This window comes from Lutra lutra, chromosome 13 (assembly GCF_902655055.1).
Source record: "Lutra lutra chromosome 13, mLutLut1.2, whole genome shotgun sequence".
Lineage (NCBI taxonomy): Eukaryota > Metazoa > Chordata > Mammalia > Carnivora > Mustelidae > Lutra > Lutra lutra.
In genome coordinates this window covers 17,270,849-17,288,488 of record NC_062290.1, presented here as the reverse complement: position 1 = coordinate 17,288,488, position 17,640 = coordinate 17,270,849, and the positions used below count along the sequence as shown (strand labels likewise).

At 43.6% G+C, this 17,640-nt stretch overlaps 1 protein-coding gene across 5 annotated transcripts in view; it reads right to left on the bottom strand.

Moving 5' to 3' along the window:
- Positions 1-17,640, bottom strand: part of PCSK5 (proprotein convertase subtilisin/kexin type 5) — a 461,872-nt gene that overhangs the window by 192,466 nt on the left and 251,766 nt on the right. For all 5 annotated transcript variants that reach the window (XM_047699471.1, XM_047699474.1, XM_047699473.1 and 2 more), the window contains exons 11-13: positions 12,616-12,733; positions 11,294-11,482; positions 1,544-1,680 (exon numbers count right to left, since the gene is read on the bottom strand). In XM_047699471.1, the coding sequence (XP_047555427.1) occupies positions 1,544-1,680; positions 11,294-11,482; positions 12,616-12,733 (444 nt within the window). The remainder of the gene's footprint in view (positions 1-1,543; positions 1,681-11,293; positions 11,483-12,615; positions 12,734-17,640) is intronic.

Below are 17,640 nucleotides of genomic sequence, written 5' to 3'. Positions count from 1 at the left end.
CCTTAAGGCATCACCCCCCCCCACCCCTTGGTACACAACTATCATATTTGGACAGTGATTAATTCCCTGGGATCTCTTGAGACGTAAGAGCCCTCAACTGTCACCTGCCGATGGATCCACTGGGGTTGGGCAGCACAGCCAAGTCACCAAGCCACCATTGCCCCTGAATGCCACAACCCAGTGTATCTCTATCACATGAGCACTGAGCATGGCCCAGAAAGAGGAAGGGAGGGGAAAGGAATTTCCTGGGGACTAAGTAGGTTAGGAACCAATGAAAGCATCTAGAAACCAGGGGCTAGTTTATTTTAATGGTTCCCTTCAATCTTGCCTTGTTGACCAACATTTGATTTCTCGATCACACTTTGGCAAGCATTATATTCATGACGCATGCTGGAGGAGAGCTGGAACTGGATACCCTTTAATAAATCTTATATCCTGATTCGTTGTGACCTTGCCACCTGAGTGTGGGTCTTCTGAGGCAACACAGAGGAACCACATCATAGAATTAGGGAGAAGAGATCGCCAAATGCATTGCCAAAAATGGATCTCTCAGAATGAGTACCTTTCCCTGACCAGTGGGCAAAAGTAAGGCAAATGGCTGCTTCATTCCTCTGTTCTGCTGTGTGTCTCCTTTGCCCTATGCAGCACACAATTCTCTGAGTAACACACACCCTTACAATGAATTACGGAATGTCTGGGTTAATTTCTTCTGCGATCGGGAGAGGGCTAGAACTGGATACCCATTAGTCCAAACAAGCCCTCAGGCCTGGATCTTCTTCAGATGGGCTGCACAGAGAGAGCACTGGGAAGCACGGATTTCTTAGATGGCTGCAGATGTGTCCACAGCTGGGTGGGAGCTGGGGTGGTTGTGAAACAGATCAGCTGTCCCCGAGCCAAGTACTACGTAGGGCTCCATTGTGGATAACACAGGTGCTGTGAAAATCTTCAGTCTCCTGCCCCAAACTACATTTGTACTTTCCCTTACTTTGTGTTACAAACAAGCTTCGTATATTAGCAGGAAGATGGAGGCAGGCCATGTGCTTCTGTTAACATCGTAATTTCCACATTTTACTTATCTAGAAAGTATTCCTTTCCCTTAGCTCTTAGGCTCACATGGGGCAGAATACCAACATTCATTTTTCTTTACTGTAACCAGCATAGCTTGCACAGGCCAAGCTCAATGTCTCGTGTGCACTAAAAATTAATTTTAGAACAAATTCAGAGGAACAGATAATTGAGGAAACCATCTCTAGATGAGGCTAGCTGGGGGAAGCTGGTTAGATGGAGCATATATTCTGAAATGTCAATCAATAGCTGTCACATTTTATCTTGTACTTAGATCAAAACATTTATTCTTTGAGCCTTCAATCATTACCCCTCAAATGGTAATACTGAGAACTGGAATATGTACAGATACTCCAACTATAGGATCACATGAGAAAGGATGATGTTGATATATAAATGCAAAAACCTTCCAGGCCAAAATAGATTCCATCACTTGTTTCTGCAGAGTAAACCAAATGATAGAAAAGGGAGTTCCTACCTGGAGTCTTGAAGTTCCTCAGCTGGGAGGGGGTATCATAAACTTCAAGGACCCAGTCACCGGTGGCTCGCTCTCCCCAGCAATGAATGGTCATGAACTCCCAGTTTTTAAATCCTTCCATAGAATGATCAAAAAGCCTGTGAGATAACCAGAAAGCATTGTTTTCTACATTATTTAGAATCCAGTGAAGGTCAAGGCAAGACCATGATCAGTGATCTTTTTGTACCCATCAGCAGGTTCAGCTCAATACTGGAGGCCATTTTCCTCTTGGACATTGACAATGAGTAGACCCAAATGCGTGTCATCATTCTACCACAGCCAAATAGGCACAGTGGTGGCCTTGTAATAGCAACTCTGCAAGGGGTAAACATTTGGGTATCGGGAAAACCAGGCTATGACTCTACACATAAGAGTGATAATACCAAGTATTAAAGATGTGGGACAACTAAAACTCTCTTACACTGCTGATGGGAATGCCAAACAGAACAGCTGCTCTGAAAACAGTTTGGTAGTTCTTACCATGTGACTCAACAATCCCCCTCCCAGACATTTACCCAAGAAGTGAAAACATATGTTCATACAAAGAACTCCACATGAATGTTCACAGCAGCTTTATTTGTAATTCTTGAAAACTGTTAACAACTTAGAAGTCTCTCAACTAGTGAATGGGTAATCAAGTTCTGGTATATTCATATGACAAAACAGTACCCATGAATAAAAACTATTGAACTACTAATAAATGCAACAACATGAATTAATTTCAAAAGCATTGAAGCTAAATGAAAGAAGTCAGACATAAAAGTCTACGTGCTGTAGGATTCAATTTCTAGGACATTCTAGAAAAGGCAACATAAACAGAAACAGATCAGTGGGTGCCAGGGGGTGGGAGGGAAGAAGGGGCATGGTGGAAGTTCCAGGGGTGACGGAATTGTTTTATATCTTGAAAATAATGGTGTATGGAGCATTATTCATCACTAAATTACTCACATTAAAAAGTGAACTGTATTGTTCATAAATTACGACTCAGTAAAAAGACCCTGTCCACTCATCTTAACCAGTTGAGGGAGTCATGCCTATAAGTTCAGCCTACATTCTGCTCTTCTAGCTCTTCTAATGATTTTCTAAGCTCCAAATTCCCTATATTAGCTATATGAAATAGCTAGCATTATTTCCTGTGATGTAATCCTGAGGGATACAAAACAAGAAGGAAAAGAAGAAAACAGAATCCTCATTAAGAATAAAGAAACGTCAATAGATAATGTATAAAACAAGCACGTGAAGAAAGAGGCATGTCACTTATCTAGGCACTTTATATATAATTGATGACCCAAAGAAATATTAAGATTTCTATAGGGGGTGCCTGGCTGGGTCAGTCACTGGAACATGTAACTCTTGATCTTGGGGTCATGAGTTCAAGCCCCATGTTGAGTGTACAACCTACTTTTAGAAAAAGATTTCTACAGAGATGGGACAGTAGAAGGTTAAAAAGTTAAAGATTGGGCAAGAGACAGTTTTTTAAAATTTTTAAATAAAACTTAAAAAATTATGTGTGTCTAGAGAAAGAACTTGAGAGCTAGAGAGGCAAACAGGGAAGCAAAAATATCTTTAGTATGGTCTTAGAAGCAACCATGTCCTGTTTCTGGGACATATCTGTCCTTCCATGGAGACAAAGTTCATGGCAACTGGATGTTGATGGCTATTCAGAACATGCAATCAACTCTACTCGCTTTAATTTCATGCTCACCAAGGGAATTGGTGGGTATAATCTGCATGCTGTGTATATCTTCCCATTGGGAGAAAAAGTGCCCTTCTGAAACCAAAAATAACCAGTTTAATCTCCTTATAATTTAATATACCAGAATTCTAATTCTTTACATACAAAAGCTTTCTTCCGATATGTTTGAGGATCCCTCTAAAATGACAGCTGGATCCTGAAACTGAAGGGGTGGTTGGCATAACGGGGGAGTATCATGTAAATGGCGGACACTTGGCAGTTTTCTCTAGAGAAACAGGATAAACGGGAAAAATCACCTCTATTTGTTCCTCAGACCTTAGAAGAAGAAAAAAGGCAAGTACTTATCAGCATTCTCAAAGTGTCCCATGGTCAGAAAACTGGGCAAAATCTGAGAAAGGCTGAGGCAGAGTCCAACAGATCTCTTTACTGGAGAATATCCCAGATGTCTGGGATGTTCAGATATGTTTTGTTAATTTCCATAATGGGGTTAACAGTAGGAAGTGATTTTCAAAGCTTCTAAGAGTGAGAGTCCCCTTTTTCTCTTTTTAGAATATCTGTAGACTATGTGTAAGGGTTAGTTCTGAAGAGAGGAGTGGCATTTCAATGAGAGCCATATTGAATGTGGTGGCTTACCCTCATGGTAACAGGGATAGAAATAGTGGCTCCTTACATGAATATCTTCCTAGTATGAAAGATCTATAAAAGAACTTCACTAGATTAGGGATGGTACATTTTATGGAGATCCTATAATGTATGCACTACCACAACAAGGCCTGCTTCATAAGCGGATGGCTTAAAACTAGACTTGGCCAGGAAGAAATTGCTGGTCCATTATATAACTGACTTACATACAGAGAGCCCTTCACATAAACCTAAAGTGGGGGGGGGGGGTAGGCTGGATGAAAAGGAGAAACAGCGGTGGGGAAGGAGGAGGCTTTTCAAATCGCCTTTCCTCTCAGACATATGTTACAAAAGGGAGTGTGTTGACGTGGAAATGCGTGGAAGCAGAAACCAATCTAGAACCACTTCTCAGCCCACAGAGTTTAGGCTTGAGATCGCTGAAGCCATTGTGCCGTATGAGGGCACCAGAGCAACAACTTGTCACATAATACCTTTCCAAGAGTGCCAAACTTAAGAGCAATTCCCAAACAGTTTAGACAGAGCATTTGGCGCACTGCCTCACGTCCAAAACTACAAAGGAGACTTGAGGCTGCCATCACATGAAGGGCAGTCTTGTTTCCACAACCCCAGCCAACTTCTAATTACTCACGGGTCAATTATTTGACTGCTGGATTAGCAGACCCTGTGTTTCTCCCCTTCCACCCTTTCCTGTCCACCTTTGAAAATCATTCCATTGCTGCCAATCACTTTTAAATCACATTTGGAACCCAAATTAAATATAAACTGGGTGCCAAGAAGAAATACCCATAATCGGCATTCAAATAAGTGTTTCAAAGCCCGAATATAAATGGGCTTTGTCTATCGGGCTAAGCGGTTTCCCACCCCAGTCTCTTTCCTTTATGCAGAGCTGAATGCTCATTAATTTCACGTGGACATAAAAGTTGAGGAGAGGAATTAAAAATGCAGCCAAACACGATCATTGCATTTTGCTGAAAGAGTCGATGGGGAAAGAAACAGACACTGATGACTGCTGTTGGATTGACTAGCCTGACCATTCACATTTCTAGTCTCACCCCGTTCTTTATTTTCTTCTGATTCAGCACTTAAACTCGTCCCAAGTTTTTGGCATCGTGGCAATGAACAATCCGGCTTCATCTGTGTGTCATAAAAGGTAACGCTGGTAGTAGATTCGATTTGTGTTGCAAACAACACACTTGCTCAAGACAAGCAAGCGTCCAACCACACTGGACACCAGCTAAAGAGATTCTGTGTGGTCTCCACTTATCGGCTAAAAAGTCCCAATGCCCAGTCTGAATGTCCGTGCCGGGCCAACAGTGAAGAAACCCAACACATGCCAACGTTATCAGCATGGATGAAATGTCCACAAAGCAGGGCCAGTGTGCAGAAGCCTGGACTAATTACCCCCATGGCCTATCCACATCGCCTGCTACAGCGAAACCCTGTCTGTTGAAGTTGACTTCATAATCGCGTGCTCTACGAAATGATATACACCTGTGGTAGCACAAGTTACGCATCCAGTTATTAAAATGGTGCCCCACAGCCCGATCCCTGTGAGTGGTTTTCAAATAAATTACTTTGGATGAAGGCTGGTAGAAAAGACTGCCATTAAGGGTGGTACATCCTTTTGAGGAATTAACTCAGGAAATAACTCATATAATTAGTGAAGCTTTCTTCCCCCTTTCGCTTAAAGAGTCTAGCCAATGTGTCAAGGCTACAACATTCTTCAGTGCTGTTGTGGCAACTAAATAACAAGACATTTTATAAGTACTGACAGCTATGTGTTATCATATAATTATTGCTCAAGTTATAAATGGATCTTAATTTCAGAATCATCTACTACTCCCCAAACAGTATTTATGTTCATACAGAATTAGACTTTAGACAGATATTTTTAGAAGTTTCCTTTTTTTCTTTCTCTGTCCCTGAAATTACTTAATTATTATTTTCTTTTTAGTGCTTTATCGCAACTTCACGTAGGACTTACAGAGCGCTCGAAGCGCTCATTTGGCTTAATTGTCATGTGGTTTTTTATTTTCTTTAGCTGTTTGGCTTTTGCAAGTTTTAAATGATTTGCTTCTGAAATAGGGTGTTTAAAACACACTATTAAGTTTTTCTGTCTCTCCTCATTGAAATTACTTCTTTAAGAAAGGCTGAGAGAGAGAGGGACTAGTTCTAGAGACCTGAAATACTAAAAAGATGAGTTTTTAAGAAAAAAGACTTTCAACCTGCATACTATTACTTACTACTGACTGGGCCCAACATGCATTCCTTGTTGTGGATCTATGATGTATGCTTGTAATCTTGCAGATTTATTCCATTTAAGAGTGGATAGCTTTTATCTAAGTATCTGTTTCTGATTACAGACGCCTTTGTAAATTACTCACGCAGCACCCAGCAGCGTTCTGCCTGCAAGTCTTTTGAGGACACGAACATAACAAGAATGTTGTATGAAAAGCTGGGTGATCTTTTAAACCAGTACTATTAAAAATGTGGTCTGTGGACAGGCAACTTCCACATCACCTGGAAGATTCTTAGAAATGCAGATTCATGGACCTCACCCAGACATACAGGATCAGACTCTGGGAGAGGGGCCCAGCCATCTGTGTCTGATGGAGTCCTCCATCAGGTGCTTTGGGCAGCACTGTGTAAATCAGGGTTAGCACTTAATAAGTGCTTACTGTGTGTTCCAGGAGTGGTGCTAAGGACTTGCTGTGAGTGATCTTACTCAACACTTGTGACAACCGTGTGAGGTGGACCCTAACCTTGGCATCTGTTTTCTAGTGGAGAGACTCACTTTTCAAAGTCAAACATAGAAACTGGTGAAATCCAGACAAGCCCAGCTCTAACTCCAAAGGCTGTACCTTCTTTTGGAGCAAGGAAGAGGATTCTTATGGGGAGGCCTTACTGGAATGCAAAATTTCCACCGCCGAAGTGTAATTTTTACTTCAAGCCACAAATGCACTTACATGGCGTGATCCTTTACGAATGTCAATAGTCTGTCATTGAACATTTGGGCAGCAACAGAAATGACTCAAATATAAACACCACATTTAAACATAGTTAATTATAGAAGCTTATAGGCTTTGCAGACTCGAAAGTGTACCTTCTCTCTACATAATTAGAAGCAGAAATATTCGTCTGTAATCAAATTTAGAAAGAAAGGCAAAGTTTCAGCTTTCAGTCAGAAGCCAAAATTTGGAACAGAGGGCCAATACAGCTACACTAAATCTCGAACTCACTGACTTGGGGGGAAGGGGAGACTTAGGGGGAGAAAGACCGCTTTTCATAATTCTAACAAATGCAGCTGAAGGAAGAATCTCATAAAGCTGGCTTTTGTTGCAAAACTTTTGCAAGGCAGAATTTGAATATGTGGTGGTATTAAAAAAAAAAAAAGGCGAATCTAAAGTTATGCTTGTCTAAAAACATGTTAAAGGAGCCCAAGCTCACCTAGATTCCCCTCCACCAATTCAAGACCTCCAGATTCTCCCCTGAAATAAATCATTTGTGCTGATTATTCAGGTCGACTTTTTGCGAGGCAGGGTGCACAGGCCAAGAGGAGGACTGGGAGGTTGGGAGGGCAGGAGAAAACAAAGGGATTAGAAGAAACTAACCATCTGCCCATTCCAGGCCTGCTCTGTGTACTCGGCGCTCCCACCCCCTAAATTATCAACCTGGCTTGCCAGGGGTGCTCACATGCTGGGCTAATGGGGCGCGCTCACGTTGGACTAGTTCTGAACGCTGCTGTGTGCCTTCCAGGGTCCAGCACCTGCAGGTGCTTGGGTAAGTGTTCTTCCTCCAACAGCTGTTCTCCACGGGAGTTCTAGCAAGTGCCTGTCAGCCGGGACCGGGGAGGCACTGAGGGGTTCCAGACGGCCCACATGGGCAAGTGCTCAGTGACCTCGAAGAAAATCGATTCCAAAGGAATTGCTGTGTGGTGGGGATAAACAGCACTGAAACACGCGGGGATGGCTCCGGGACACCTCAGCTCTGCCTCTTCATCTCAAGTGACCCCTCACTCCGGAAACTTCCTCTTGTGACCATTGAGAGGTCACTTTCAGATACATGCCATTCTTTGCTTTAACGTGGTCCTCCTTAGAAATCTTGACTTCTTTGAAAGAAAGATAAGTGTCCAACCGGGGTACCATTTATTGCTCTCATTAATAACCACTGACACACAATTTCCTTCCAAAACTTGACTTAGCTCCCTTTCCATATAGAAGTATTGCTGCCTTGCAGGCCAACGTGAAGGCCACCAGGAGGGGAGCAGGCCTTCCCTTCGGCCTGTCTCCACCCCTCTCCTATGCTGCTTGTCCTCAGCTCCCAATCCAGGGAATGGGCCTTGAAACAGGGCCAAGGTGAGGGGATACAAGGACCCCCCCCCCCCCGAGGTCAGAGACTAGAAGGTTCTGAAGAGACACTTCCTCTCATAAAAGGAAAGCTTCAGAACATGCCAGGAAGGAAAGAAAATGCCACAAAGACCTGTCTCTCCTTAGCCACTTCAGTTGAAGGAATGCTCCGGGCATCAAACACAGCAAGGGCAGGGGAGTGTGGCCTCAGAGACCAGACGTGCTTCTGGGACTGGGTGCCACTGTTTTACGCTTCAGAGATCAGCTGCTCAGAGTGATGTGATCGGGGAACCGCGGACAAATGAACTCATAACATCCTTTACATCTCTGGGGTGTCTCCAGGCCTTCTGCCCGCCCCCCCCCCCCCCGGGTCCATCCACCTCCTTCCTTTCAGCAACGAGATGGCACACACACAGAAGACCAGCCCTTGGAGAAAACATTCCAGACAGAGAAGACCCACGTCGAGTAGCAACTGTATTCCCAGGGAGTCTTGATGGGGGAAACTGAGGTCAACATCCCCACCGCTGGTCACCGAGTATCTGAAGCACCTGTTTTTTTTTTCCCCCTCCAGCACAAGCCAAGCTGCAGTGTTGGGTTTCGCACTCTGCAAAGGGCAAAGCACAGCTCCGCCGCTGCGCAGGCGTGCAGGACTGAAGCCCGCGCATGCGTGCTGGACAGAAGCCTGCGCAGGATAATCCACCAAAGCCGGTGATGGGGTCCACAGCTCCTTGGCTTATCAGCCTCCACACTGAAGTCATCCCGGGCTGAGGCCGACTAGAAATAACGCCAGAGGCAGGGAAAGCCCAGAAAGTCTGAGGACCTTGAGTTTTCCAAGCCCACAGCGACCATGAAGGGGCTGTTTTCTTTTCAACAGAGGAGGCTGGAGGGGTCTCAGCCGCGCATGCGTGAAGCAAACCTTTGTGCCCCCGCGTTTCACCTGCATACGCATTCAAGTTTAACGCAAATAAAGGCAAAGAGAAAGAAAACAACAGGGGAAAAGGTCTTCCCTTGCTTCAGTAGCAGCAGCTGGTGTGACCTCCTAATCACGGAACCATGCACGGGAAGGCCTCGCCCACTGGAAAGAAGCATCTGGCAGGCAGCAGCTGCGACCCCACTTTGCGGCGGGAGGAGGGCACGGGTGGCAAGTCCAGGGATCTGAGGCCAGAGCAGCCTGCCCTTCTTTGCACCTGCATCCCCTCATTCTGGCAAAGCTGCGCTGCATCAAGCCCTAAGCCCACGTTTTCCCATGCACTGATGGAGGATGTGAAGTTTTAAAGAACACACGTCTGCCAGGCACAGATGCAAAATGTAATTGAAGATTTCGGATTCTGTACTTCCAGATACTATCATCCAGAACTGCTACTGCTCTCGTTCTCACAGTCCTAGAGCAGGTCAATTTGGGGATTTTGCAAAGCAACTGGCACTTGCTCAATCTCGCTTTAGGTTCTGTAGGACTGCATCGGCCCCAGGCCTCTCAACCCCGCTGGCCTATGGTCAGCCCTAACAAAGACCACCACTGCCACGGTCACCTGGCTATGTGGGCAGGTGGCTATGTCCGCATGAAAGACTGGCTCTCATATATATGCCATTCATGATAAGACTTCTGCTCCCATTAAATGTTCGTCTGGGAGGAAAAAAGATCAAATTAAAGAAATTTAGGCTTCTAGCTGTGGTTTACATTTTAGAACCACAGAGGGAACAAAGTGTATAAGACAACCTGACTTGTCCCCATTCGGGTCCCACTTTTTGATAAGCACCTGCTACCCATGCTCCCAACCATTCAAAAACCTATGCAGCAAAAGAAAACTGGTTGCTAGAACATTCTGGAATTTCGGCAGGATTGTGGCAGTGCAATTACCTCCTGGATCAGTGTTTGGAAGGAGCAGGGAAAAGGCAAGAGGCTAAGACAAGAAACTGAGTACCCTCTTGGGCCATAAAGACTAAAGGGCTAAACTTTACAGTCAGTCTTCAAGCCAAACCCAGCCTGTTGCCTGTTTATTTATTCTGTAAATAAAGCTTTATTGGAAAACAGCCACGCCCATGCATTCACACGGCCTAGGTGCTTTTTCGCTCTGAGGCAGAGTTGAACAGTTGCCACAGAAACATGGCCTGCAAAGCTCAAAACATTTACTAACTGGCTCCTTGCAGAAAAAAAATTTGCCCACACCTGTTTTAAAACACATAGAATGGGGCGCCTGGGTGGCTCAGTGGGTTAAAGCCTCCACCTTCGGCTCAGGTCATGATCCCAGGGTCCTGGGATCGAGCCCTGTGTTGGGCTCTCTGCTTGATGGGGAGCCTGCTTCCCCTTCTCTCTCTCTGCCTACTTGTGATCTCTGTCAAATAAATAAATAAAATCTTAGGGGGGGGGGGAAAGCCCCCCAAAACAAAAATTAAATCTTATAAATCAATCAATCAATCAATCAATCACATAGAATTTCCTTTAACCTTGGACAAGGACTGGGCCAGAGAATTCAGTTAATCTGTAACAAACCCTGGCAGACGTTTAAGGGCAGGGGAGACAATCTCAAAGGCCTAAGGAGGTAGTACTCTGTAATTCTTTGTTCGGGTAAACAACAGGTGGCCTTCTTTTTGTGGCATTACTGCAATATTATCCAAGTATTAAATGTTACACTGTCCCATTCCTATAGATTCTAGGCAGTTTTTCATCCCTCATTTAAAAAAAAAGATTCTATTTATTTTGGGGGGGAGGGGTGAAGGGAGAGGGACAGAGAGAGAATCTCCAACAGACTCCCTGCTGTGTGCAGAGCCCAACATGTGACTTGATCTCAGAACCCTGAGATCATGACCTGGGCGGAAATCAAGAGTTGGACACCACCACAACCCAGGCACCCCTATACCCCTTCATTTATGTATGGGCAGTGAGAGCTCTGTGCCATCTTGACATCTAAGTGCCCCCTAAGCTGGTTCTTAGGGTTGAGTCAAGAGCAGGTGGCGCTCTCTACCTTCCAAAACAGCAGAGTGTTGGTGTCGCCTGTATGCACCGGTGGCCAGAGGCCATCAGAGTACCTGTTGGCCAGAAGCTGAGACCTGGTTCCTGAGGGCGAGGTCAGGTAGATGGCCAGGTCTCCCCTCCTGGGATGGGTGATGGTTATGCGCACGACGACGTGCTCCAGGTAGTTGACGTGGTGGTTTGGGTTATCGGAACAGCCCGAAGCTTTGTAGATGGAGCGCACCGCACTGTTGGGGCGAATGGTCCTGCAACAGAGAGAGACCGAGTGTGAGCAGAGCACTGGAGGGGCTGGGCTGCGTAGAACTGTGGGCCCAGAATGATGACGCCATGTCACACAAGCCGCTGGTGGCTGATTTCTAAAAGACACAGTGCCATCACCCAAGGTCCCTTCAAGGATTAACCCTGGTTATCAGAGAGTGGGAAAGATGCAAGTGAGAGAAAATGGGGGAAGTGGGGTTCTTTTATCTTCATGCAGAGAGGGCTATCAAACTTGAGGGTATCCCCTTGTTGAAACGCAAAGAGCTGAGCCTCTGCCTGCAATGTCTGATTGAGTGGGGCTGAGGGGGCTCCAAGAATGTGCATTTCTCACAAGTTCCCAGGTGACAGTGATGTTGCCAATCTGTGGAATATACTTTTTGGACTCCTGCTAGAGGGTATGGCAGTATGGGGAAGGCTCGGGGGTTACCATGACCTTGGTTCAAATCCCTGGTCTACCACTTCCTTGCTCTATAACCCACGATTCCTCTGGCCTGAATGTGCCTGGCTTCTTCACTAGCTTTCTCCTGTGCCACTGTTTCCCCTAAACACGGGGCTCTGGTCACACTGACAACAGTTCAAGTTGGGGGTGATTCGTTTCCCACCTCAGAGATTGTGCCTGAAGTTAGTTTGTTTTTGGCTGTTGTTCCTATGGCTGACCCTTCTTCCTTCATGCCCCCTACTTCTTTTTGTCTATCCATGTTACTTCCAACCTATTGTTATTTTTATATACTATACTGAAAATATAATTCATTATTGCACGTTACAGAGCTCAGTTTCCAGAATATCAAGTTTAGGATTTTGGAGTACGCTGACTTAGGGAGAACATTTGCACCATGAAATAGAAATATTGGCTGAGTAGAAACCTCAAGAATGCCCATTTGTAAGGGTCCTCCAAATCCCCTGTTGCGATATGCTTTTAAGGATCCTTGGGTCCTATTATGTGGATTTAACAGCTTAGCATCCTAGCCACTCTATGAGAATTTTATAATTACGCTAGAAAAAAAAAACCACACAACACAAGATTTCGGCTTCCATGGACAACAAAGGCTGTCTAGAGCACTTGTGCCGGCCTGATCTCTTTCAGGAAATTGCTATGCTGACTGCTCGCCACGAGTATTACTTGATTTGCCGGTCTGTGCTCTCCACACACACGTGTTGCTGGGGAACGGTGGTCCACTTCTCGGCTTCCGTCACCATGGCTTCCGCATCCATCAGTCCAAATCCATACAGGTGGCTCACTAGGGGAGGCAAGAGGCTGGTCAGCTTCACGGAAGTTAGAATCAACCTAGGCTGTCTATATTGAGTTCTGGCCAAGAGCCCAGACACATCCCCATGGGATCCTAGCATTCTTTCTAGCCATGATTAAAAAAAAGAAACAAAAAACAAATATAACAACACCTGTGAACAAACCTAACAAGGTCATAAAATGGATGTCTATTATTCAGCAATGATGTATTAGGACTCGTAACAGGACTATCGTGTATCGATTATTACCATGTGGCAGGCACTCGACCGTCTTTTAACATGTAACCCTCTCCATGATGTTAAGATGCTGGTGCTATTGTGATCGTCATTCATGGGACAAGAACGCTGAGGAACAGAGAGAGAACTAAGACCGAGTAGCTGCGGTTGAGCTGGATTCTAACCCACTGACTTTTGCTTCAAGGCCTTACCTGGTAACCACTTTAAGCGATGACCTCATCAATTTTGTAACATAATGAATAGCTTTAAGGAAAAAGGACAGTGTCTACACCTTCTCTTGGCACAATAAGAATGGACATGCAAGAAATGCCAGTTTTCTGACATATCCAGGAGTAAGGCTGGACATCTCAGAAGACAACAATTATTACCTTTCCTCCAGCATAGGAAAAATTGATTAAACTTTACGCATGCAATATTTGGAGGCCTCTAGATGTGTCTTCCAATGTTGTAATCTTTTGGTTCTCAGTAAGAATACCTATTGATCTAAATCTGCATTTGACATAATGGTCTCAGAAATTTCAGTCACATATACAAATATTTTTTAAATTAATTTATTGTTACCCCCACCCCATCCCTCCAGTGACCCTCTGTTTCCTGCATATAGGAGTATTTTAATGACGATACAGCAATATCCACATGTGTAGTTCTTTCTAAAAAATACTCTAAAATCCCAGCAAATACTTATCAAACCATCTCATATCTTTATATTTAACACAAAGTCATATTGCTACCAGATTTGTTGCCTATAAGGCATTTTCTGTATAATATTATTTTACACGAAAATATCTGTCGCTGCCCATGCTTATGGATGATTTCAGTACTTCCACTTGAAATTCAAGACACTCTACGATAGAGTCCCATTCTACTTGCAAAACAACCTCTTCACCAAAATCTATGCTTTAGAAAGGTCATTCCTTTACAGTTCCCCGTCATACCTTGTTTTTTCTGCCTCACTGCTTTGGCTTATGCTGAGACCCTGGCCTGGAATTCCCTCCCTCCTGTTCTCTACAGGGTCACACTCTACTCCCAAGTTTTAGAAGGCTTGAAACATCCTCTGATCAATGAAAGTCAACAGATGTTTACTGAAACTCAGCCATCTGTCATGAAGGAACTTCTCTCTTTACTAGTCCCTATAACTCTAATAAATTTGTCCGTCTGTCTGAGCTTCTGCCCATCTAGCCATCCAGCCACCCACCCATGCATCCATCCAACATTTCTTGAGTGCCTTCTATGTCCCAGACACTGCCTTACACACTGCACTTTTTACTTATGTCTTATTAATCGAACGGCTAATTCCATGAGCAAATGTCTTTGTACCCCAGCTATACTGCAAACTGCTTGATGACAGGAACTAGGACTGATATTTCTTCATATGCTTCATGGGATTTAGCAGAAATTTATACATATGGGAAAAAAATGACTGCATATAAAAAAGGAAAACTGTGTTAGGATTAGGAATTACTGCTTTATCCTTGCTATTCGCTAATTACATAATTCTTGGCAAGAAAGAAAAAAGAGCTAACCCACAATCTCCTTGTGATATGATTGTCTATCCTGTCACCATTACTGAGTTGATTAAGTACTGCTATTTGTCCCATGTGAGAAACTCTTCATCAAGACCTATACAAAAAGGGACGCCTGGGTGGCTCAGTTGGTTAAACAGCTGCCTTCGGCTCAGGTCATGATCCCAGCGTCCTGGGATAGAGTCCCACATCGGGCTCCTTGCTCTGTGGGGAGCCTGCTTCTCCCTCTGCCTCTGCCTGTGCTCGCTCTCTCTCTCTCTCTTTCTGACAAATAAATAAAAATAAAATCTTAAAAATTAAAAAAAAAAGACCTATACAAATGTAAGGGCTCATTATTATAATATCAGGTACTCAGCTGGACAGGACATACTGAAGGAAACTGAATAAACTGACTTAGGGATAGCAAGAATATATGTGGGATTCTCATACATGTACTTTCGTAACTGCTATTATAAATGACTATTTCTTGATTAAAAAGAAATGTATATATATTGTAAAAACCTGGAAATACAGCCAGAAAGGAATGAAGAAAGCAAATAAAGAAAGCAAAACTCATCAATAACTTCATGACAGGTTGGTAACTGTATATTAGCAGGTCTGTATCAACAACTTCGTTTCAGTTACAGGACATGACATGAGGCGATCTCACCTCCTTAGCTAAAACAGAGTCAGAGTTATCCATGCGTTATAGGAGGAATGTCAAGTGTGGGCTTAAGGAAACCGAATCGTGGACATTTCTTATGCAAGTTCATGGATATCCCAGATTCTCACTTATCACTTAACCATCGATACAGGCAATGATCTATATCATTTTATCGTGAACATTCAAGGCATTGTTTTCCCTAGAGGGACTGAAATTATTGCCAAACACGCATTGCCATGCCAGGCTCTCTGACTCTGCCCAGTACCCAAATGTCCCCATGATCATATCAGGCGGTTTTAAAGTAGCGCAACTTATCATTTGATCTCAGTTTAGGGAAAAAAGATGAAAGATTTGATTGGCATGCGCGGGGAGGGGAAGAGGTTGGGTAGGAACTGGGGAGGGTCGGGGGGGGCAAAACGAGGGCTGCCTGGACTCTGGCTTAGGGGCTCTTGCTGCCTCCCCCCATCCCTGTCCCCAGTAACTGTCAGCCTAACAACCCTTAGGACATAAATTAACACCCAGAGTCAACAAATACAACAAATGCTTCAAGCCTAAGAAACAAACTTGAGTTAAGTAGAAAAGCATCTTGAGTCTTTATAAAGGCTCTAAATTTGATTCCTTTTCTGAGTCTATTCCTACCCTCCAGAGACAATATCCATTCATGCATCTATCCCAAGTAGATGTTCAGAAAAGAGGCTGGCTAGTTCCAGTTCAACTACAAACTGGCAGGTGAATGGAAAAAACATCATATTAATAAAATATTAATAAATGAAGGAATTCCATTAGATCGGTAAAGCCTATTCAGTCATGGAGAGGTTTTGTATTTTAAAATACTGGAAATTGTGTATTTGTCCACAGTCATGATACCCAGCCTAAGAAAAAAAGAAAATAAATGTGTATCTTTTTAAGAGGGGTGGTGATGTTGGCAATATACCAACTCCACGTATTCTGATTGGCAATTACTTGTTTGGTTTTCAGTAAATACTAATGAGAAAATAATCGCACAAAGAACATGTTGGCGGATAAACTCTTTTAAAACATGATGTTAACCAGGGAAATAGCTATTAAGTAGTTCAGAAGCATTAATTTTTTTTTTAAAGATATGATTATAACTGACACAATTTTAAAAATACAGTTTTCATACTTTAAAATGACCTATAAATTCAGAAACAGATTTTTTTTTAATTTTTAAAGATTTTATTGATTTGCTTAAGAGAAAGCATGGAAAGGAAGGGCAGAGGGAGAGAGAGAACAGATTCCCAGCTGAGCAGGGAGCCCTACAAGGGGCTCGATCCCAGGACTCTGAGGTCATGACCTGAGCTGAAGGCAGACGCCCAACTGACTGAGCTACCCAGGTGCCCCAAAACAGATCTTTATTTGGTGACTATCTGGGTCAAGTTAGTTGGCCATCACACCGTTACTGGGAACATCCACCAGTGTCTGCAGAGCACCTGTGCTTAGAGGAGAGCTTCTATGCATACTTGTGAAGAAACTCAACTGATAGAGGAGAAATTTTATTTAATTTACCAAGCGGCATAAAGTGTTTACGTGAGAATTATAAGGGGAATCTAGAGCTCTGTTCTTTTTATCACCGACTTCTGTAAAGTCATCATTAACACACCATATTTATTTAAGTATAGAACCAATATTCACATTTTAAAAAAAAAAATTACAATCATAGCAAATATACCAGGAGAACAACTTGCAGTGCTATGGCCCTTCGTACCTAAATTAGTTTTATTTGTGCACGTTTCTCATGCCAAGCTCAGAGCAAAACCTGAGCCTGAAAATCACTTTATGATGATCAAGCAGAGCTGTCTCTGGGCAAGCTTTGTGTAAAATGCAAAACTCTATAAAGTTAGATACTATAACGGTGTGAGGAGGAATCCAAGCAGCTCAAACTGCATTTTTCATTTCTATGAGTGTGGGCAGCAAACATTCAATTAATAGCTGGAACATTAATTAAGATTCAAAAATCAATATTTAGAAAGCTATCAAGGGAACAAAGCATGTTTACAGAGTAATTAAAGATCTTGAGGCAAAGTTATTGAGGTAGATTTCACAAAGCAGAATGATACCAGGCAAGCTGAAAAAAAGGGAATCTGCAATACTTGAAAAACATTCTATTTGCCTCATTAGGCTGCACGACTGTTTATGCAGATAAGTCGAGAAGAGTGGAATTGTCTTGTGCCCCAAGTATAGCTAGTTTTTATTCCAAGGAATCTGAAGGCTTCCCTTGCTTTTGCCAGCTAGATGAACGAGAGAAGGCAAGAAAATAGATAATGTTCTCCAGCAGGTGTGTTTCCACTTTCTGATGAGACTAGAAGCGCCGAGGGAAGCTAATCGTTAAGCACATAAGGAAATGACTGCACAGTTTGGAAGCAGATACCCGTAGCTGAAACAACAGCTCTAGCTAGGAGGCCTTAACAATTCCAGAGAAAAGCTAGAAAGCTCAGCTAGAAAGTTGGGGGGGGGGGTGGCGGCGGGGAGTTCCCGA